Source organism: Triticum urartu, chromosome 3, assembly GCF_003073215.2.
Source record: "Triticum urartu cultivar G1812 chromosome 3, Tu2.1, whole genome shotgun sequence".
NCBI lineage: Eukaryota > Viridiplantae > Streptophyta > Magnoliopsida > Poales > Poaceae > Triticum > Triticum urartu.
This window is the reverse complement of record NC_053024.1, coordinates 739,828,805-739,849,882: the sequence shown is the minus strand read 5'-3', so window position 1 is coordinate 739,849,882 and position 21,078 is coordinate 739,828,805. Positions and strand designations below refer to the sequence as shown.

At 44.1% G+C, this 21,078-nt stretch overlaps 1 protein-coding gene across 2 annotated transcripts; it reads right to left on the bottom strand.

Annotated features, from left to right (window-relative positions):
• Positions 1-10,148: 10,148 nt before the first annotated feature.
• Positions 10,149-11,996, bottom strand: LOC125546371 (dof zinc finger protein DOF5.3-like). Of its 2 annotated transcripts, none has more exons than XM_048710620.1 (2): positions 11,632-11,996; positions 10,149-11,421 (listed from the first exon to the last, which is right to left on the bottom strand). In XM_048710620.1, exons 1-2 carry the CDS (start codon positions 11,695-11,697, stop codon positions 10,372-10,374), a joined length of 1,116 nt encoding a protein of 371 aa, XP_048566577.1. In that variant the 5' UTR covers positions 11,698-11,996; the 3' UTR covers positions 10,149-10,371. The 2 variants fall into 2 exon arrangements, with proteins under 2 accessions (XP_048566577.1, XP_048566576.1); XM_048710619.1 differs by having other exon boundaries at positions 10,149-11,427; positions 11,632-11,991.
• Between the last annotated feature and the right edge of the window lie 9,082 nt (positions 11,997-21,078).

Sequence of the window (21,078 nt, the reverse complement as noted above, 5' to 3'; positions counted from 1 at the left end):
ATGGCTCATCCACCAGCTCCTAAGCCTGTTGACACAGACTATGAGCCCCACATCAGGAAGTTACATCGACAACGTCTACAGAAGAAGGCGAGCTCGAGCTCGAGCAAACAACAAGCAGCTGTCAAAAAATGCGGGAAAACCGTTGCCCAGCTGGGAGAATAGGCGGCGCAATCGATCCCCCCGCTTGTTGTGCCGCGAACAACACGTGACAGTACGCGCGCCCAATATTATTGTGGGCAAACAGCTTACGTTCCCGAGGTGGGCGATGTGGTAATAACCCAGGAGCATATAATGCAGGCTGAAACTCTCAACATCACTGTTGGACAACTCCTTGAGATCGAGGACGTGCCTGTGCTTACAGAGGAGGAAATAAAACGGAAATATGCCCGGGGCCAACCTTTGGTCAAGCCAGAAGAGGTCAAGAAGCTCCCAACGAGAATGTATGAATTGCATCAATGGTACATGGACATTACCAAGAGATCCGATCGAGAGTTCCTCATGGTGCAAGTCAAGAAGGATCATTACTACCATGAGAATCCTGTGACCGTTGAGTATTCTGAACTGTTTCAGTTATACAATCAAGACGCACTCGACAAATCTATCGTCAGTTGCTATTGTCTGTAAGTGATTTCTTTCTGTAATTTAAGTCTCAAGCTAGCTGTAGTGATCCTTTTGATCAATCATTACCTGTAATTATCCTCACTATATTCTTTTCTGTGGTATTATGCAGGATGAAGATGTATGAAATGAGAAAAGGTGGACGCTATGGCATTGGGTTCATTGACCCAAACACCGTTAATGAATACACATGGAAAATAAACAAGCATTATGAAAAGTAGGTAGAGGACAACATGCTAGAGTTCTTGAAGCGCCTCAAATACAATGAAGATATACTACTTCCTTACAACTTCCAGTGAGTCACACTTTCTTGTACTACAAATTCTCTGTTTTTGCCTACTAGCTAGCTACATGTTTTTGCTTACATATGCCCGCTTAATTAAGACATGCAAACGTGTGTGCATGCAGATTTCACTGGATCTTGTGTATCATTAAAGTTGACGCCGGAACAGTTCAAATACTGGACTCACTACTCAAAGCAAATAGTGACTATAACATCTTGTTTGGGATAGTCAACAGGTAATTTCAATCATTATTAACTATATATCTCGGCCTATTTAGTTCGTCATTTCATGATATGAACTATTTAATAACCCCTTTATTCATTTTCTTTGTCGGCGGGCAGGGCTTGGGCAAGGTTCATCAGCGTCACGGAAGGCGAATGGAAACGACAGCTGAAATGGTTTCGACCCAAGGTAAGTAATTAAGTAGTACTAGCTAGCTAGCTAGCTGCCATCTCTTTAATTATCATGCTTGATTAATTATTATCTGATCAAATTAAATTCCATTCTCGTAATAAAGGCCCTGAAGCAGGCGCAGGGGACTAATCTGTGTGCATTCTGCGTTTGCGAGAACATTCGCATGATGGCATCCGAAAGGAGCAGATCTCAAAGACAGGAATGGGTACGCTTGTCAGAACACTATTCACAATTTTTACACCATTATCGATATCTAGTCACACAACTAATACACATGCATATTAATCTCCTTCTTAACAGTTTAAAGAGGTGCGGGACAAGCTCCTAGAAACGGAGCGCGTAGAAGCACTTCAAGAGGAAATGGCGGGATTTTTTCTCGACCAGGTCATAAATCCGAAGGAAGAATACTATTACCCGCTACCGCCCCCATCGACCAGGTCATGAACCACTTCCAATTGTCATCGTGCTCCGAAGGCACCAATTAGGCTAATGCCACTGGCTCCGAAGGCAACATGCATATGTAGGAGAAATTGTATATAGCTATACACGTGTGTATGTGTGAATTAATATGGTGGTTTGTGAGACATTGATGATATATATATGATTGGTTCTACTAGAAATTCTATTTATATATATATATATATATATATGCATAACGTGTAGAATGTGTAGTATCGTAAAATACCAGCAAACGAAAAAGAATTAAAATGGAAAACACAAAATTAAATGAAAAAGAAATCATAAAACCAAAAAAACCCCAAACATTTTAGTACCGGTTGGTGTTACCAACCGGTACTAAAGGGCTCCCGGCCCCCAGAGTTGGCTCGTGCCACGTGGTTGTCCTTTAGCACCGGTTCGTGCTGAACCGGTACTAAAGGGGGGGGGGCTTTAGTGACCACACTTTAGTGCTGGTTATGGAACCGGCACTAAAGGGCCTTATGAACCGGTGCTATTGCCCGGTTCTGCACTAGTGAAAGAATCCCGCCAATTCCTCTTGATTTTCTCGTATGCGATCATGTGGTAGGAGTTCATCCCGCATCTGCCAGATCTAATTTAAAGAAGGGGGTCAATACATATATGAATGAAACTCAACACAAATGATGGTAATAAAATAAATTATGAATATTATTGTTTACGTACTTCATATTGTTTCTCGGAGTAGCCCCGCTGAGAGGTCACGTTGTAGATGAACTCGCAAACGTAGTATCCACAAAAATCATGTTGGGGAACGTAGTAATTTCAAAAAAATTCCTACGCACACACAAGATCATGGTAATGCATAGCAACGAGAGGGGAGAGTTTGGTCCATGTACCCTCGTAGACCGTAAGCGGAAGCATTATGACAACGCGGTTGATGTAGTCGTACGTCTTCACAATTGACCGATCCTCAGTACCGAACATACGACACCTCCGCGTTCAGCACATGTTCATCTCGGTGACGTCCCGCGAACTCACGATCCAGTAGAGCTTCGGGGAAGAGTTTCGTCAGCACGACGGTGTGGTGACGGTGTTGATGAAGCTACCGATGTAGGGCTTCGTCTAAGCACCGCTATGATATGACCGAGGTAGATTATGGTGGAGGGGGGCACCGCACACGGCTAAGAAAGATCAATGATCAACTTGTGTGTTCTAGGATGCCCCCTGCCCCCGTATATAAAGGAGCAACGGGGGAGGCCGGCCGGCCCTTGCAGGGCGCGCCAAGAGGAGGAGTCCTCCTCCTAGTAGGAGTAGGACTCCCCTTTCCTACTCCTACTAGGAGGGGGAAAGGAAGGAGGAGAGGGAGAAGGAAGGAGAGGGAGGAAAGGAGGAAAGGGGGCCGGCCCCCTAGTCCAATTCTGTTTGGGCTAGGGGGGCCGCGCACCCTGCCTTGTCCTGCCTCCTCTCTTCCACCACTTGGCCCATGAGGCCCTATACTTCTTCCCCCGTATTCCCGTAACTCCCGGCTACTCCGAAAAAATACCCGAATCACTCGAAACCTTTCCGATGTCCGAATATAGTCGTCCAATATGTCGATCTTTACGTCTCGACCATTTCGAGACTCCTTGTCATGTCCCTGATCTCATCCGGGACTCCGAACTACCTTCGGTATATCGAATCACATAAACTCATAATACCGAACGTTAAGCGTGCGGACCCTACGGGTTCAAGAACTATGTAGACATGACCGAGACTCATCTCCGGTCAATAACCAACAGCGGAACCTGGATGCTCATATTGGCTCCTACATATTCTACGAAGATCTTTATCGGTCAAACCGCATAACAACATACGTTGTTCACTTTGCCATCGGTATGTTACTTGCCCGAGATTCAATCGTCGGTGTCTCAATACATAGTTCATTCTCATTACCGGCAAGTCTCTTTACACGTTCCGTAATGCATCATCCCGCAACTAACTCATTAGTTGCATTGCTTGCAAGGCTTATAGTGATGTGCATTACCGAGAGGGCCCAGAGATACCTCTCCGACAACCGGAGTGACAAATCCTAATCTCGATCTATGCCAACTCAACAAGTACCATCGGAGACACCTGTAGAGCACCTTTATAATCACCCAGTTACATTGTGATGTCTGGTAGCACACAAAGTATTCCTCCAGTAATCGGGAGTTGCATAATCTCATAGTCATAGGAACATGTATAAGTCATGAAGAAAGCAATAGCAGTAAACTAAAAACGATCAAGTGCTAAGCTAATGGAATGGGTCAAGTCAATCACATCATTCTCCTAATGATGCGATCCCGTTTATCAAATGACAACTCATGTCCATGGTTAGGAAACATAACCATCTTTGATCAACGAGCTACTCAAGTAGAGGCATACTAGTGACACTTTGTTTGTCTGTGTATTCACACATGTATTATGTTTCCGGTTAATACAATTCTAGCATGAATAATAAACATTTATCATGATATAAAGAAATAAATAATATCTTTATTATTGCCTCTAGGGCATATTTCCTTCAAATCATTCCTGGCTTCCTGCCACAAGCACTTTATGAGAAATAGAGTTCAATCACACTGATAATTAAGCATGATAAATGGTATTGATGAAAATAGAATCAATGGAAGATGCGCGGAGGTAGTAGTACTTACTTTCGGGTGTGTAAATCGCAGCTCCCTCGGCAGTCCCGGAACAATTACAGTGAACTCTTTCCAAACCCTGCCAGAGAAAGAAATTAACTACTTAGGAAATGAACAAAGTTGCCGATATGGTGCGATAATGATCGATTGAACTTACTTCTGGAGCATTGCAGTCATGTCCGCATAGTCCTGGGGATCTTTTCCTCTCGAGTCTAAGACAGTTACTACTCCCCGGTCAAGGTTAATCTCTAGCAGAATAAAGTGGAAGCTGCGCACGCATGCGTAACTCATTAATTACATTACTATAACCTCAAGTAAGCGAAACCGAATATGCACACGACAGTAACACTCATAGGAAGTTGTAAGGAAAGAGTATTTTCCCTTTACTTTGATTCCGAAGCAACGATTGTAGCAAGTTGTCCTCAGTATCTGTGACTCTGTTTTTAACCGACCATTCATTTATCGCATTTTGGTTAATGAACCGAACGATCTTCAATCTGCATAATATAGTGAGGATAATTATATATACATGCAATGAAAGAGCTGAGCTATATATAGAGACTTAATTACTGAAGTAATACTTACAGACGGTAGCAAGTCATGAGTTGTTAGTCGAGGGCCAATTGATTGTATAACTGGAATAACTCCACAAATTCAATAGGCATCAGCTCAGTTCCAATGAGGTCGTGCTCCTCTTTAGTTCTCACCATCAAACTATCCTTCCCAGACTTGCTACAGGTTTTCATGTACCATTTATGCAATCTTCGCATCATCATTGTTAGAGACTTGCTAAAGGACCACATTTGGTCCCGGTTCCAGCCACTAACCGGGACTAAAGGTTGTGGGCCAGGAGCGAGACCAATTGGTCCCGGTTCGTGTCTGGAACCGGGATCAAAGGGGTCAGATGAACTAGGACCAATGGCCCCCGAGGCCCGGCCGGCGCCCTAGCCTCATGAACCAGGACTGATGCCCCCATTGGTCCCGGTTTGTTAGTGAACCGGGATTAATGCCCTTACCCAGGCCTCAACCAAAGCCTTGTTTTCTACTAGTGATGAAATCATTGGTGAAAGTTAAATCACGACATAAAAGACGATATATAAATAGGGACGGAGGGAGTAGTATATTATGATGTTAAGACCACGAGTATGTAAACCTACATGAGGTGATCTTCATAGCGACAATCCGGAATTTAATAAGCGGAATAATGTACATTTGCTTTCCATGCATCATCGACCCCTAGTTCTCGCCGATCAAGTGATCTTTGGGATGGGCGGAGGTCCTAAGGTCAGCGGGCGTGGGGTGGTGGTCTTTGCCGCTGGCCACGTCGGATTAGCTAATTCGGCGCCTGGATATCTACTCTGGATCTTCTTCTCGACTCCTGTTGGGTTGAGCCCCATGCCAATCTCATCTATATAGGTTTCGGTTCTTGGCTCGCTGCCGGATATGGAGCAGACGTAGGTTTGGTGGTATGGGATGGGGACCGGATGAAACCTTGGTTGGCTGGTCCAGCTTGGCATCGGCGGCGGCCCTCAAACGTCGTTTTCCTTCCTAGAGGCGAAGCCAAGGTCCCTCCTATCCACCTCCGAACACCTCTCAGACCAAAGTCCAAAATTTAGACTGGATTGCGCGGAGGCGGCGTCCTACGCATCGTAACCTCCATGGAGGTGCCGTCTTGGGAGGCTCAGATGTTTGGGGAGAGGTGCCACGGGTGGTGGGTTCTGCGTAGCTCCAGCAGTGGTGAAGGTGTGGAGGCTGGCAGGAGGAGCGGCGTTGTATCTGCCGCGTCGATGACAACGAGTATTGGTGGCATGATGCAGTTGGATCTCGGTGACGAATGTGGCTGGATAGACGAGCCCAGGGCGGTGGGGTTGTTTGGTGCCGTAGCGGCGTCGACAACTGCTAGACTGGGAAAGGTTGATGCGTTAGTATAGCTCTAAAGATGGATTGATGGCAGTTGGTGACGGCGGCCTGTGAGAGTGCGCCGGACCGGTGTGTGCCCCTTACCCGGTCAGTGCACGTACTGCTCTTTCCTAGGCAATCTTCTTTTACTGTAGCAGTGTCTGTGAACTAGGAATGCAGATTTGGTGAATATTTACATGAGAGGTTGCAAAATACCGGTACCCATTTACAAACATTGCATTGTTATATCGACGGGACAATGCTGTCGAAAGGCGACGATGTCGACAGTCGTACCCACCCAGCAATCTCTAGGCAAGGAGATCCGTTAAAGACGTGAAGCTAGGTAGCTAGTAACCCCTGCGTTGATTAACATCGATTGGGGTAAAACAAGCATCCATGCATGGATGGCAAGATCAAAACATGAGCAAAAGCAAAGATCATGTTCTGTCAGAAAAAAAGAGGAAGGACCAAGATAAACAACCCCTCCCATCCAATGGCTAGCTAATGAAAGACCCCCTACCTAGAGAGAGGCGAGAGAGAAGCACACATAGATCTGGAGAGAAGAAAACTAACAATAATGGTGCATGTGCTAGCTACCTTTATTCCCCAAAGGGGAGGGGGTCAGGAGGGGGGGTGAAGAAGCACAGCAAGAGGGGGAGGAGACTGGCCTGCCACCTAGGCATTGGAGAAAGCAAAGCAAAGGAAATGCCTGGCATGAAAGCGAGCCAAAGGTAGGGGGAGAATCAGATTCCCCTGAACATGCTGGCCATGGCCATGCTCGCGCGTACCAAGAATTCAGGCAGGATCTTGGACCATTCCAAACAAAACCCTAGCTAGCCAGCCAAAGCGACCCCTTTCGCTTTTTGTGCCAGTTTTGCCTCCCCACCCCACCCCACCCCACTGTGCTTTCGGGCACACCCCGGTATAATTCCTCCTCATCATCATGCATGCCCCTCTGCCTTGCCTAGCTTCTTTAGTCGTTTAAGCATGCATAGATGCTGTGATATACTATCGTCTACCGTGGTCGATCTGACCCGAACTTCCATGCAATATGCCATGAATAATATGCTCATCATGCGCCACATCCGTACATGGTTTTGTGAGCTGGCTAGCTGCTGCTAGTCCCATCGATCCGGCCGGTTGTGTACTTCTCCACCAATTTTCATGCACGATATATATTCAACCTATAAGGTCACCAATCATTGAACGTCTGCCAGCAACTGGTAATCAGATGAGAACAAGAAATCACTTTTGTTCACTCATGCCATGCGTCGTAATTTCAAAAATCACATATTTGTGCATTTTTTATAAAACTATTTGCACTTCATTTTTTTCTAGAAGAACCTCAATGCAGGGGCAGGAGTTATTCCTGCATTTTATTAAGAACAATAGAGATGGTCCAGTTTATAAGAAAAACCAGAAGAAAAAACCTAACATTCCCTGGTTAATTAGGGGAAACCGATTGAAAACCCAACAGAAAAACAGAAAAAGGCACCTAACGTTTGAACTCCTTTTTGCCTCTAACAAAGTCCATACGTTCACATACATAGCTGCTTATATGCTCTTGCCACTTTTTTGAGTTTGCATCATGCTCTCATGTGCTTGGGGATTCGATCACATGCCGGCCCTACTAGTATACAACTTCTCTTATCGACTTACCATTGGTTATTTAAGAGATACTTAATTTGCACAATCTTTCCATGGATTGCTAATTAATTTAGCATATCCCTTTGCACTGATAAATATTGCCATGACCATGCAAGTGTAAAGGACTACAAAGTTGTATGTATAATGTCATGGTCAACACATGCACTCGAGCTAGTATCTTTCTCTCGCTTTAAGTTGAATGTATCTACACACATACTTGTCGTTACATGCAACAGTAAAATATCAAAAGGAAGGGGGAATTACATTAAATTAAGCTATTTCCCTAATTCTCTGTTCTGAGTACCACCTTTTCACTAGTTAATTACTACAGAGCAAAATCACTACACCTTTTATTATAGAAATTAACAATACAACTAAGAACTTAGAGCATCTCTAACCGACCACCAATAACCGGTTAGAGTAGGTTAAATCTGTTTTTTCTCCTCTAACCGGGAACTGACCGAACCCCAAAATCCATTAGGGGAGGAATTTTGTTTTACTCTGAGCAGCCCAAGACTCTTAAATGTACTCAGCCGAGCGGTTGTGGAGTAAAAATCCTCCACCCCACTTCGCTCACCTCCTACCAGCCCTGCCATCCAATCCACGCCGCCGCGCCCCCACCATCACCCACATTCACTCAGCCACTGGCCCGCCACCAAAAATGGCCGGATCCACCCGCTACCACTCCCCGCCGCCCATCGCCAGCGCTCGGCCCGTGGATCCACGTCGCCATGAGCGTCGCTGTGTCGGCACATCCTGTCTCCCCGACCTGTCGCCTTCGCAGCCACAACCACTAAATTACATTAGCGTGTGGTAGCGCCAGTGGGGGACATGGGTCGCAGAGATATACAACTGTGACACCGGCAAACGGCATTTTCTTGGCTCCTTCCATTCTGCGGTGCAGGTGGTACTCACATACGACATCAAGTCGGTCCATCCCCACGGCGCCGCGGCCCGATGCAACTTCTCCCACGGCCTACCGCGGTTGGAGCCGGTCAACCCCCAGGTGGCTACCTGACGGGACATGCCGGAAGATCGTTACGCCTGCGAGTGTCTCAAGGTGGAGCAAGCTGGCGAGACTTACATGCTGGAGCTCGTGGCTACTGCCCGGAGCGCGTCTTGGCGGAGCACTGGTAGTACAAGTAGTATGGGGCCGGGATGACAGAGGTCATCGACCTCCCCAGTGACTCCAACAGCAATGAGGGCGGTGCTAGCGACGAGGGACATGGCCGTCTCATCGGAGGGCTCATCGAATCAGTGTGGGAAAGGATTGAGAACGAGACTAATAGTGAGTAGTTTAGTTAGTTTTTATGCAATCCTATTATAAATTTCATTTAGTTTATGTAAAATAGTTATATATTTCTATTTGGAATCAACTTTGTATGGTATCAAGTTTGAATCTAGTCTAAATTTGCATCGAATTTGTGTTGAATTTTTTTTACTCTGTTAAATTCAGTAGATCAGTTAGAGATAGCACTTGTTTAGAGGAGCAAATATCTTCCACTAAAGGATACTCGGCCATATCCTCCTCTAAATTTAAAGAGATCAGTTAGAGATGCTCTTAGCATATACATGATACATCCAACAACGACATGACACATCAGAATAACTTGCATGACTGAATACATAAGTGTATGTGTATGCCTTGTGCATTTTCAGACAAAACAATGAACCTCACCTTAACGGAGTACAACTTTCGATTGCAACAAACCAGCCCACGAAATTGAAAATGAAAAGGCCACATCTAAGACGATGGTCGATAGTCAACTGAGATTTTCTTAAGTTTCAACCTGTTTTACAAAATTGTTCATACAAATTTAAGAACATAGTCATTGCATTGTAGTATTTTGTTCATCTAGTGCAGAAAAAAAAGATGCATTGTTTATTCTCATAGCCAAAAAAGGTTAAATTTCTCACGCATCTCACAGTCATATTGACAGTTCTCAGCATCCGAGACTCAGTAAAACCGTTATGAAAAACCTTCACGCGAAGTAGATCAGATACAAAGAGACGAACCTGATATATAAATCATCAAGAGTTTAATGAAACTAGCACAATGTAAAAGTGGGACATTGGTACATACCCACAAGTTAAATGCATGATAAAATGTAATAAAACTCAATGGGAAAGATCCCAAAGAGCATGCATATGCAGGGCTACTAACAGACACTACACTTAGGTGCTAAGTATATTAAACAAGTAAACATAGTACTACAAATTAAGGCCATAGTGATCAAACACTTAACAGATAAAAGGTTAACATTCTTGTGTATGCATTGATATCCCCCCTCCTTAGAGATCTGGATCGACGAGATCGATCGAGTTCTTGTAACACATATTGTAGTGATGAAGATTTTATACATCCCCAGCCCCATTTCACCATGCATCAATCTAGGCTTGGAAGAACAAAGCTAGCTAGATCTAGCTAGCTAATTACCAGCTGCATTGCTAGTGCTGGAATAGAAATTGAAGCCGCCGCCATTGCCATTGACCACGTCCCCGTACATGCCCCTGCTGCTTGGGTAATCCTGCTGCTGCTGCTGCTGGTGGTAGTCCCTCTTGGCCGGCGGGTGGTGGAATTGCTGGTTTCCTCCATCATCGCCATTGCCGCCGCCGCCGCCGCTCTGTAGCCCTAGGTGGAACATGCCCTGCATCGCCGCCATTGTGGTGGGCATTGCTGAAGCCGGCGGCTGATTCCCGGACATCTGGTGATCCATGGCGTGCAGGAACGGGAAGCTCTGCATCTGCGCAGCCGCCCACTGCTCCATGCCGTTCCCGTTCCCCTGGTGGTGGTGGTGCTGCTGCTGGGCGCCACCGTCGGCCGCGTAGGCGCCACTGTCGGGGAAGAGCAGTCTGGCGGGGAAGCTGAGGCCCAGGCTCGCCGGGTCGAAGCTATCGGCGAACCGACTGCCGTGCGGCGGCGCGCTGCCGAACATGGAGTACTGCAGAGCGGGCGGCGCAGTGGCAGTGCCGGTGGTGCAAGCAGTGGTGCTGGGCGTCGTCGACGTCGCAGACGACGTCCCTGCCGCGGCGGATCCGGATCCAGCCGACCCGGCCTTGGGCTTGGCGCTGCGCTTGGCGTGGCGACGGTACCCGCCGCCGACGGGGACGTTGCGGAGCGCGCCGCCGCGGGTCCAGTAGCGACGGCAGGCCCGGCAGAAGTGGCGGGGCTGGGTGAGGGAGTAGTTGTTGAAGTAGCAGAACTTGGTGTTGGTGGAGTCGCAGCGTGGGCAGTTGAGCCCCGGCTCCGGCTGCGGCACCCGCGCCAGCCGCGCCCGCTCCGACATCGACATCGGCTTGTTGTTCCCGCCGCCAGCGCTGTCACCATCCCCACCGCCGCCCTCACCACCACCTCCTCCAGCCCCAGCCGTGGCCATTAATCCTTCCTGCTGACCATGATTGTTGTTGTTGCTGCCTCCTCCGTCTCCATGACCAGCAGGTGAAGGAGTAGTAGTGACATGAGTGTTACTGCCGATTTGCTGCAGCTGCAAATTAAGTGGTCAGGAATTAAGCATCAGCCAAGATGTGTATATGGAGTATATTCCAAGATACATAGTGCAGCAATCAGCAGAGGATGTATATCTGCCATCAGCAAACCCTAGCTTAGCTAGAACATATTCTCTCTCATTTTTTTTTCTTGTGTGAACAAAATCTTGAGAGACCAACTAATTGACCGCAAGGATGCATACCTGAAGCTGGTTATGGTTGGTATTCCAGCAGCTTGATGAATCGAGGAAGGCAGGAGGGAAGATCATGGCCGGCGATCTAGACTTTTAGAGAGAGTTGTTGGGAGAGGAGAGAGGTGTTTGGGCGGCTGGCTGGGCTGGAGGTTGGAGAGAAGAGATAGTGGGAGGAAGAGACTTGGCAGCTGCGGCAGCTGGGGAAATCAAAGGGAATCAGAGTACTAGTACCAAGGAAAGGAATGGAATGGAAGCTAGAGGAGACAGGAGGGTCTAGCTCTTGACTGCTTTGAGAGGGAGCGAGAGCTACCCAAGAGGAGAGAGAAAAAGGAGAGAGAGCCAGGTAGCAGCACAACCAAGAGATGAGAGAGAAGGGTCTCTCTCTCTCTAGTTTGTGGCGATTTGGAGGAGGGAGAGCACATCATCTTGTTGTTGTTTTCCTTTATTTACACACTTTTGCTTTTTCCATGGTGAGTGCTGATGGGGCTGAGATGGCTACCCATGCTACCTTGCTGATGGATGCAGTGTTGCTAGCTACAGTTGCAATAATTAATTAATGTAGTACTGATTAGCTAGTTTGCTATAGTTGATTTGCAGCCGCATAATAGTCAATACCAGCCCATAGAGTTAAATAATGCTACTAGTGTTTTAGTAATTTTGTTTCACTTTTGAGACTCCAAGTTCAACCAACCTAAAAAACCAATAAGGATTTTTGCGGGAACAATGGTGGATTGCAGTCCTAAGCCAAAGAAAAAATAAAAAAAAAATTCATACACTTTCGATACTTGGATTACACCAAAAGAAAATCACAGCTTTGAAATTTTTCCTAGTAGTTTTCAAGCAAACCAACATCTCATGGAGAAGTTCACTTCAATTTTGAATGCAGCATACATGCGTTTTCTTCCAATGAAGCAACCATTTAATCTCAAAATTCTTGCATTATTATTATGTGCTTTCCTATTTCCATGTTTTCGTAATCCCACGGTTCCATGGAGGCCCTATAATGTGGGAGCTTAGTCCAATTTTAATGTTGAGATGTCGATGTCCTAAAGGAAAAAGAGACCATGCTCTATTGGTTGAGTTTATTTGTGATTATATAGTCGAATATATATATGGATTGATGATTTGACCACCGACATAGTGAAAGCGGCATGACTAGTGACGTGCAATTGTTTTGCAAACAAGCGAACAGAGGCAAAGAACATAATACAAAAAAAAAATTAGGATAATATAGGAACGTGAATAAGTTTAGAAGTATTAAATTGAGAAATCGTAAAAAACTCATAAATAAATTATGAATATTTATTAATATTATTTTGAGAGCATTTTTAAGTATACTTCAAACAATTCCAGATTTTGCAAAAGTTATTTAGAATATTTCAGGGTTTATGAAATTTTGTAATTTTATTTCTTCTACTTGCACACTAAATGTTTAATAGAGCATATACATAGAAGACAAGGAGATATTAAATCAAGATGTAACACTTGAATGTTTTGTTGGCCATAGTATTTACGTAAAACAATTAATTCTAGGGAAATTAAGGAGATAAGCAGAATTAATAAAATCAATTTTATGGATTTCATCAATATTGCAAGATAATGCATAGGTACAAATTGGCCTTAGCTGCCCGAATAAAGAGTGTACCACCTATTTATATTGAACTTTTTTACTTCGTGATAACTCATCTTGATGTAAAGATATATGTTGTTTCTATTAATATTATTTATTCAACATACCAGCCTAAATATTACTATAGATATAATAAGAAAAACGAACAATTTACACAAGCTCCTGAATCTTAGGTACTTATTTTTCATATTCTTCCAATATTTATCAGTAGAAACATATTTTACATATTTTACAGATCTAAAAGTAAATTGTATTTTGTCACAAAGAATGGTTTTTTTTTGTTTCGGACGTTTAAGCTGCTATGTTGTTACAATGGATATCTCTGTAAATGTCAATAAACCAACACTACCACATTATGTTGTTTACAGGGTCATTGTATGTCGATAAAACTTGCTAGTGTATATAAAAGTAATGTATGCATCTTATAGATAAATGTCCAAACGTTTTGAGAGTACTCCGTCTGTAAATAGATACTTCTAGACCAATCCCATCCTAGCTCTCGCTTGGTGAATAAATAGATACTTCTAGACTTGTATGAATGTCAACTAGTAGTATGTTCCCCAATTCCATCCTAGCTCTTGCTGGGTGAGGTGGGGCAATAGTTTGCCATGGCAACATGTGTACTCTAGTTTGTACAAATCCATGTAATTTTTTTGACAAGGAACACGAAGATCCTCGAAACCGGTGTTTATAATATCAAAACTGATACAACACTGCTGAAAGGACTTGATGTCCGGCTAGAGCATAGGGTGTTGTAGCACTTCCATGGAAAATAGAGTGTTGAACCCACACGGAGAGAAAAATAAGGCACTACTAACCCCGTAGCTGTATTTTCACCGATGAAATTTGGTACGCGCCCAAATGGGAGTTTGGAAGTAGCCTATTCTACAAGTTGATGCGGAAAACAGAATAAAAAGGACTTTACCAAGACTACGAACTGAAGGTAAAAACAAGAATAAGAAAATGCAAGTTACTATAGGCGGTGCTTGAGCAGTAAGGTGTTCTTGAGGGTTCCATAGTCATCACTACTAATATGATCCGTGCAACAAGTACGGAGCATAGCTATATGTATTATCCCTAAACTACTCTTTATGTGCTTAAAGTGGGCGGGTCCGGATACAGACGCGGCCTCACCAAGAGTTCTCTATTATTCCCCTACCGATTGTACAACGCGAAGGTATTTTACTGGCACCTCGAATTACTTCAACATCCTAACCTAGAACAGCAGTAGTAATATTCTTCATGCCAAATCAAGGCGATAATGTTGTGTGTGTGCTCCTCACAACACTCATGAAAGTTGCTCGCACATAAACAAAAGATATTGGATCGCTTAATGGAATTTAATTCTAATCATAAAGAGTTCATCCATATCCCGCAGAACAAGTGCAACTACTCAATCATAAAGTCGGGTAACATAGAGGAGAGGGTCAAGTTAAAGACGGCGTTGAGCAGGGTAATGGAGAACACATGGTGGCGTTGGTGGAGGCGGCACCGACGGTGATGGCATGGTAGGGCTAGTGCTATCAGTGGCTACTTCTTGAGCTTGCGTTGGTTTTTCTCTTGAAGAGGAAAGGGTGATGCAGAAAACTAGTAAGTATTTCCTTCAGTTAGAGAACCAAGATATCAATCCAGTAGGAGGTATACAAGCAAGTCTCCAATCTATGCACCTGCACAAACAATCAAACACTTGCACCCAACGCGATAAAGGGGTTGTCAATCACTTCAGGCCAATTGCAAAGGTGAGATCTAATAGAGATAGGTATAAAAGATTGCAAAAACATAAAACTAAATAAATTGCAGCAAGGTATTTTTTGTTTTGTTGGTTTATAGATCTGAAAATATATGATGGAAAATAGACCCGGGGGCCATAGGTTTCACTAGAGGCTTCTCTCTTCAAGGCAAATAATACGATGGGTGAACAAGTTACTGTTGAGCAATTGGTAGAAAAGCGTAAACTTATGACGATATCCAAGGCAATGATTATGCATATAGGCATCACGTCCGTGTCAAGTAGACCGACTCCTGCCTGCATCTATTACTATTACTCCACACATCGACCGCCATCCAGCATGCATCTAGAGTATTAAGTTTATAAAGAACGAAGCAGCGCCTTAAGTAAGATGACATGATGCAGACGGATAAACTCAAGCAATATGATGAAAACCCCATCTTTTTATCCTTGATGGCAACAATACAATACGTGTCTCGCTACCCCTACTTTCTCACTGGGTGAAATCATGCAAGATTAAACCCAAAACTAAGCACCTCTCCCATTGCAATAAATACCAATCTAGTTGGCCAAACCAAAGCGATAATTCGAAGAGAAATACAAAGATATCAAATTATGCATATAAGAATTCAGAGGAGATTCAAATAATATTAATAGATAATCTGATCATAAATCCACAATTCGTCAGATCTCAATAAACACAACGCAAAAGAAGATTACATCGGATAGAACTCCAAGAACATCGAGAAGAACATGGTATTGAAGAATATAGAGAGAAGAAGCCATCTAGCTAGCAGCTATGGACCCGTAGGTTTGAGGTAAACTACTCACGCTTCATCTGAAGGGCAATAGGGTTGATGTAGATGCCCCCCGTGATCAAATCCCCCTCCGGCAGACCATCGGAAAAGACCCCAAGATGGGATCTCACGACGGGAAAGTATTTTCGTGGATGCTTCTGAGGGTTTGGGAATATTTGGGAATTTATAGGCCAAAGAATAGGGTTAGAGGAGCTTCGAGGGGCGCACAAGGCAGGGGGCGCCCCCTGGGATGCACCCTGCACCCTTGCCGCCGCCTCAGGACTCTTCTGACTTGGTTCTCAAGTCCTACGTGTGTCTTCTGGTCCAAGAAAAATCATTGTAAAGTTTTATTTCGCTTGGACTCCGTTTGATCCTTTTCTGCGAAACTCAAAATCAGGGAAAAAACATAAACTGACACTGGGCTCTGGGATAATAAGTTAGTCCCAAAAATAATATAAAAATAGCATATAAAGCATCCAAAACAGATAATATAATAGCATGGAACAATAAAAAATTATAGATACGTTGGAGACGTATCATCAGCGGTGGCACGGAGGAGAAAGCACCACCCGAAGGCCGGTGCGGTGCGTAGCAGAGCCTCCTCTTCATTCTCTTGATCTTGTTCCTTCTTCTATCAAGGTGGTGTTAGAGTAGAAATATACGTGATGGAGATTGATCTTGAATGTATGATGGACGCAGCTAGGGTTGAAGGTGTGTATATAAGGGCTCTGTGAAAGCCTCCTCCGTAGATGTAGTTTTTCTCCTTTGATCCAAGGGTTCTAAATGAGCCAAACCCTCTCCCAAAACTTCCTTTGATGGCCAAGGATGTCGTAGGAAAAAAAGGGGGATGGAATCCACAAAGAATCCCATCTGGTATGAACCATTTTGGGTTTTTTCTAGGCGTGGTACAACCGCTCCTGTTGCACCGTGCGTCGTCAAATGTTCTAGTCTCCTCCGGATAATGATCGTCATTTCTTCATACTAACTCGGATTTTGATGTTCTTGGGCTCATTGGAACAGTATGAACGAAGCCGACGCACCTATGGTATTACATCTTGATTTTGGGCACTCTGGAAAAATGTCATTTTTACACTCCAAAGTGTCCAAGTATGATGCCGAGAAGTCCTCTATATTGAACCCATCCTTTGCCTTTTCATCGTACTTGGTCCATGGTTGATCCAAAGCACCTATATACAGAACGAAACAAAGGAAACTAATAAAAACACAAACTATGCGATAGTGATAGTGAAAAGAGTTGAAGTCGAAAACCATGCATAATGGACATGTACTTGGTTCAGTGGGAATATACATAGATAATATGCAACAAATCAGCTCTAAAATGCATATAAAATAGAGCCATCAGGACTCTTAAAGTAAATTGAAATTATAAGCAGCTCCTCGTAATTTGTAAACATGACCCCAAAGGACGCAAATGAAAGCAATTGAGTTCTGCGACGAGCGGCAATCTTGCCGGAGATTCCATGGACACAATCTTTAGTGCAATCTGGTTGGAGACTTGTTGTTTTTTGACAAGGGGTATTGATATTTGCCAACCTGTCCACCAGCGGCCGTTGATCCACCTGAGCCACACCCATGAAGCACGTTGTAGACTTCTTGTTGTTTGATTAGCTCTAGCATCTGAGAACACAGTAGATGGATAAGATTGGACATGATGCTTCAAAACCAACTTAGATTTTCCATGGAACCCTAGACTGGAGACAACCGACAAATGAATCCTTCCTCCTCTCCCACACTATGACCATGGTGGACCTAAGAAGCGTGTTAGATTTGACCAGCTCTGGGAAGATATTGCTATCCACCAGGATTATTGAGATGAAGCTTCTACCCAATCCAACTCCCACAATTGGCATCCACCATGGAGAGAAGTTTTGAGATAGAGCCGGCAACAACCTGACACATGCCGCCCGCTAGCGCGAGAACATAATTCCAAATTGGCATTAAGCCAAATGCCTTTAGGCCGAACCCTAACCTCACACTACTATGTATAGCGTCATCTCATTTTGCCCCGCCATCCCCAATCCGATTAGCTATATTGCTGGAGGGAAAATATAGAGTAGCCTGGGTAGGACGGGCGACTATCAATGGGGGAGGTGGGAACATGAGAGAGACATGGGAGGAAAAAATGGTGGATTCCTCACATGCATAATATGCATAATTTTTTAAAATCTAAACTTCTGTAAGTATATTGTTGTTCACTAGATTTTTTGCTTTAATTATCTCAAAAAATGCAGGATGTCCAAATTGTGAACCTATTCCGGAGATACTATCGGCTTTCCCTCTCCTCCACTTGCTCATTGCAATCCTCCCGAAACAAACCCAATCTGTAATATTTGTGTATTCACTTAGGAATCTATGACTCTACTACATTGATTAAGCCTCCCACTATGGTAACACCCTTTAGCATACATATATAACCCGCCTAGGCCATTTAGATAAAGAACCCTGGGTGGGCTCCTTTGTTGCGCTAGCTTAGAGCAACCTTTGCAGAGTCGTCATAATACCGGTGATATAGAGATTTGATACGTCTCCAATGTATCTATAATTTGTGATTGTTCTATGCTATTATAGTATCAATCTTGGATGTTTTACATGCAATTATATATCATTTTTTGGGACTAACCTATTAACCTAGTGCCAAGTGCCACTTGTTGTGGTCTGCCAGTTTTGGGTTTTCCAGGAAATCAGTACAAAACGAAGTCCAAACGCTATGAATCTTTTTGATGATTATTTTCTGGACAAGAGATACCCTAGAAGATTTGGGAGGAGACCAGAAGAAAAACGAGGAGACGACAAGGTAACAAGGCATGCCCAGGGGCGTAGGCGCGCCCTGATGCCTTGTGGGTCCCTCATAGCTCCGGCTGACCTAATTCCACCTCTATAAATGTTATAAAATCGGGAAACAAATAGAGATCCACCCAAAATACTTTTTCCACCACCACAAGTCTCTGTTCTTCCATGATCCCGTCTGTAGGACTTTTCCGGTACTCTATCGGAGGTGGAATCGATCACGGAGGGTTTCTACATCAACCTTGATGCCCTTCCGATGATGTGTGAGTAGTTCACCACAGACCTATGGGTCCATAGCTAGTAGCTAGATGACTTCTTCTCTCTCTTTGATCTTCAATACAATATTCTCCTCGATGTTTTTGGAGTTCTATCCGATGTAATCTTCTTTTGCGATGTGCTTGTTGAGATCTGAGGAATTGTGGGTTTATGATCAGATTATTCATGAGAAATATTTGAGTCTTTTTTGAATTTTTTATGCATGATTATTATAGCTTTGTATTTCTCTCCCTTTTATCTGTTTGGTTTCGCCAACTAGATTGATTCAGCTTGCAATGGGAGAGGTGCTTTGTAAAGGGTTCAATCTTGCGGTGTTCTATATTCCATTGACAAAGTAGGGGACAAGACACATACTTGTATTGTTGTCATTAAGGAGAAAATTACGGGTGTTATTCATATTGGTTGGATTTACTTTGTCTACATCATGTCATCTTGCTTAAGGCATTACTCTATTTTTATTAACTTAATACCCTAGATGCATGCTGGATAGCGGTCAATGGGTGGTATTAGATGCAGGCAGGAGTCGGTCTACTTGTTCCAGACGTGATGCCTATACACATGATCATTGCCTTGAATATCGTCATAACTATGTGCTTTTCTATCAATTGGCCAACAGTAATTTGTTTACACATCGTATGCTTTTGGGTCGAGAGAGAAGCCTCCAGTGAAAACTATGGCCCCGGGTTTACTTTTATCATATATAAAATCTAAAAATACCTTGGTGCAATTTTATTACTGTTATTTTATTTTGCATTATATTTTATCTATCAACCACTATAAGATTTGATCCTTACAAATAACCGCCAAGGGAATTGACAACCCCCTTGATCATGTTGGGTGCAAGTATTTTCTTTTGTGTGTGTAGGTGCGCTTAACGAGGTTCTGTGTGGTTTTCCTACTGGATTGATAATCTTGGTTCTTAACTCAGAGAAATACTTATTTTTACTGTACTGCATCATCCTCTCCTCTTCGAGGAAATCCCAACGCAGCTCACAAGAAGCAAGATTTCGGCCGTAAAGCTCTAGAAGAGTTGTCATACGGTCCCGAATTGTCATATTTATGGACGGCGCCCCATGTGGAGCCTACGAGCATCTATATTTGGAGGTTGTGGGGCAATGGGTTGGAGGGTGTTCCATCTGTCACCCGCTCATGTGGGAGAGACGTTTCACCTCCCTCCTCAGCATCCCACGTGGCTGATCTCCTTGCACTACGAATGGTCTAGACAAAATACACTCATGGCATCAGGAAGTGTGCTAATTAATGGCGGTTGTTGTGTGCCAACTTCCGCGACCATCCCCGCCACATGCCACATTTTATCACCGCCCATGGTTATAAAATGATTGTTTCCCTGTCCTAATAGTTCATACAACTGCTACCCACAGCCTCCACTTCCCTCCATGTTGCTTCCCCTATTGTTAGGTCGGCCGCGCCACCGTTATCGCACGGTTACTTCATCAAACCGGCATTGACCGTGTCACAAATTCTGACCTACACCGGCATTGCCGCGCCGTCACTTCTTTAAAGCGACAACCACCACATTGATCTGCTTCGACACCTCGGTTGGCGTGGGGGCTCCCGCATCACCCCGCCGACCTGCTCTGTCCCCTCGGCTAAACCGGGGGCTTTTCCATCGCTTCATCAACATACTCCAGGGGCTTCATCATCACCCCGCTTTGTCACGACAGCTGGACTAAGGGCTTCGCCTCGCCACATTGACTATGTTGCATCGCCATCACCAAGCCGAGCTACTTGCTCAGTCACCTCGGGATGGGCTTGAGGGCTGGGACCTTAGCCAGGCCGAGTACTACGCACCATTTTGAATCTGGGAAAGTTCGATGGACGTCTTCATCCGGCCAGAAAACCGTACCATGTCATCAACACCAGTCACATTAACTGGCTAAGTCTCTTTCATGCTCACTTTTTTCAATTTTTCAAATTTGTTCGGTTCAACGAAACATTATATTTGTCTTAAATAAAAAAGTTGTTTGTAAAAAACTTAGTTATTTAAAAACATTTTTGTTAAAACACTTCTTTTTCCCATGTTAACTGGGGGCTCTTATTCATAAGTGTCGTTTTATAATAAATGTTTTCTTCTAAGTCGCTGCAAAGTCTTTTTCTACTACTCCTTTTTCCAACGCGAGTGTGTGGTCAATATGGGATAGCCCAACTTCTCTTTAGAGCCGCTCAAGTTTAGTTCACTAAACTGGCCTGAAAAG

Bases quoted from the DNA above. Each gene is read 5' to 3' on its own strand.
- LOC125546371 (XM_048710619.1), bottom strand. From the start codon at position 11,697: ATGATCTTCCCTCCTGCCTTCCTCGATTCATCAAGCTGCTGGAATACC. The intron at 11,428-11,631 runs GTATGCATCCTT...CTTAATTTGCAG, and splicing joins CCAACCATAACCAGCTTCAG to CTGCAGCAAATCGGCAGTAA.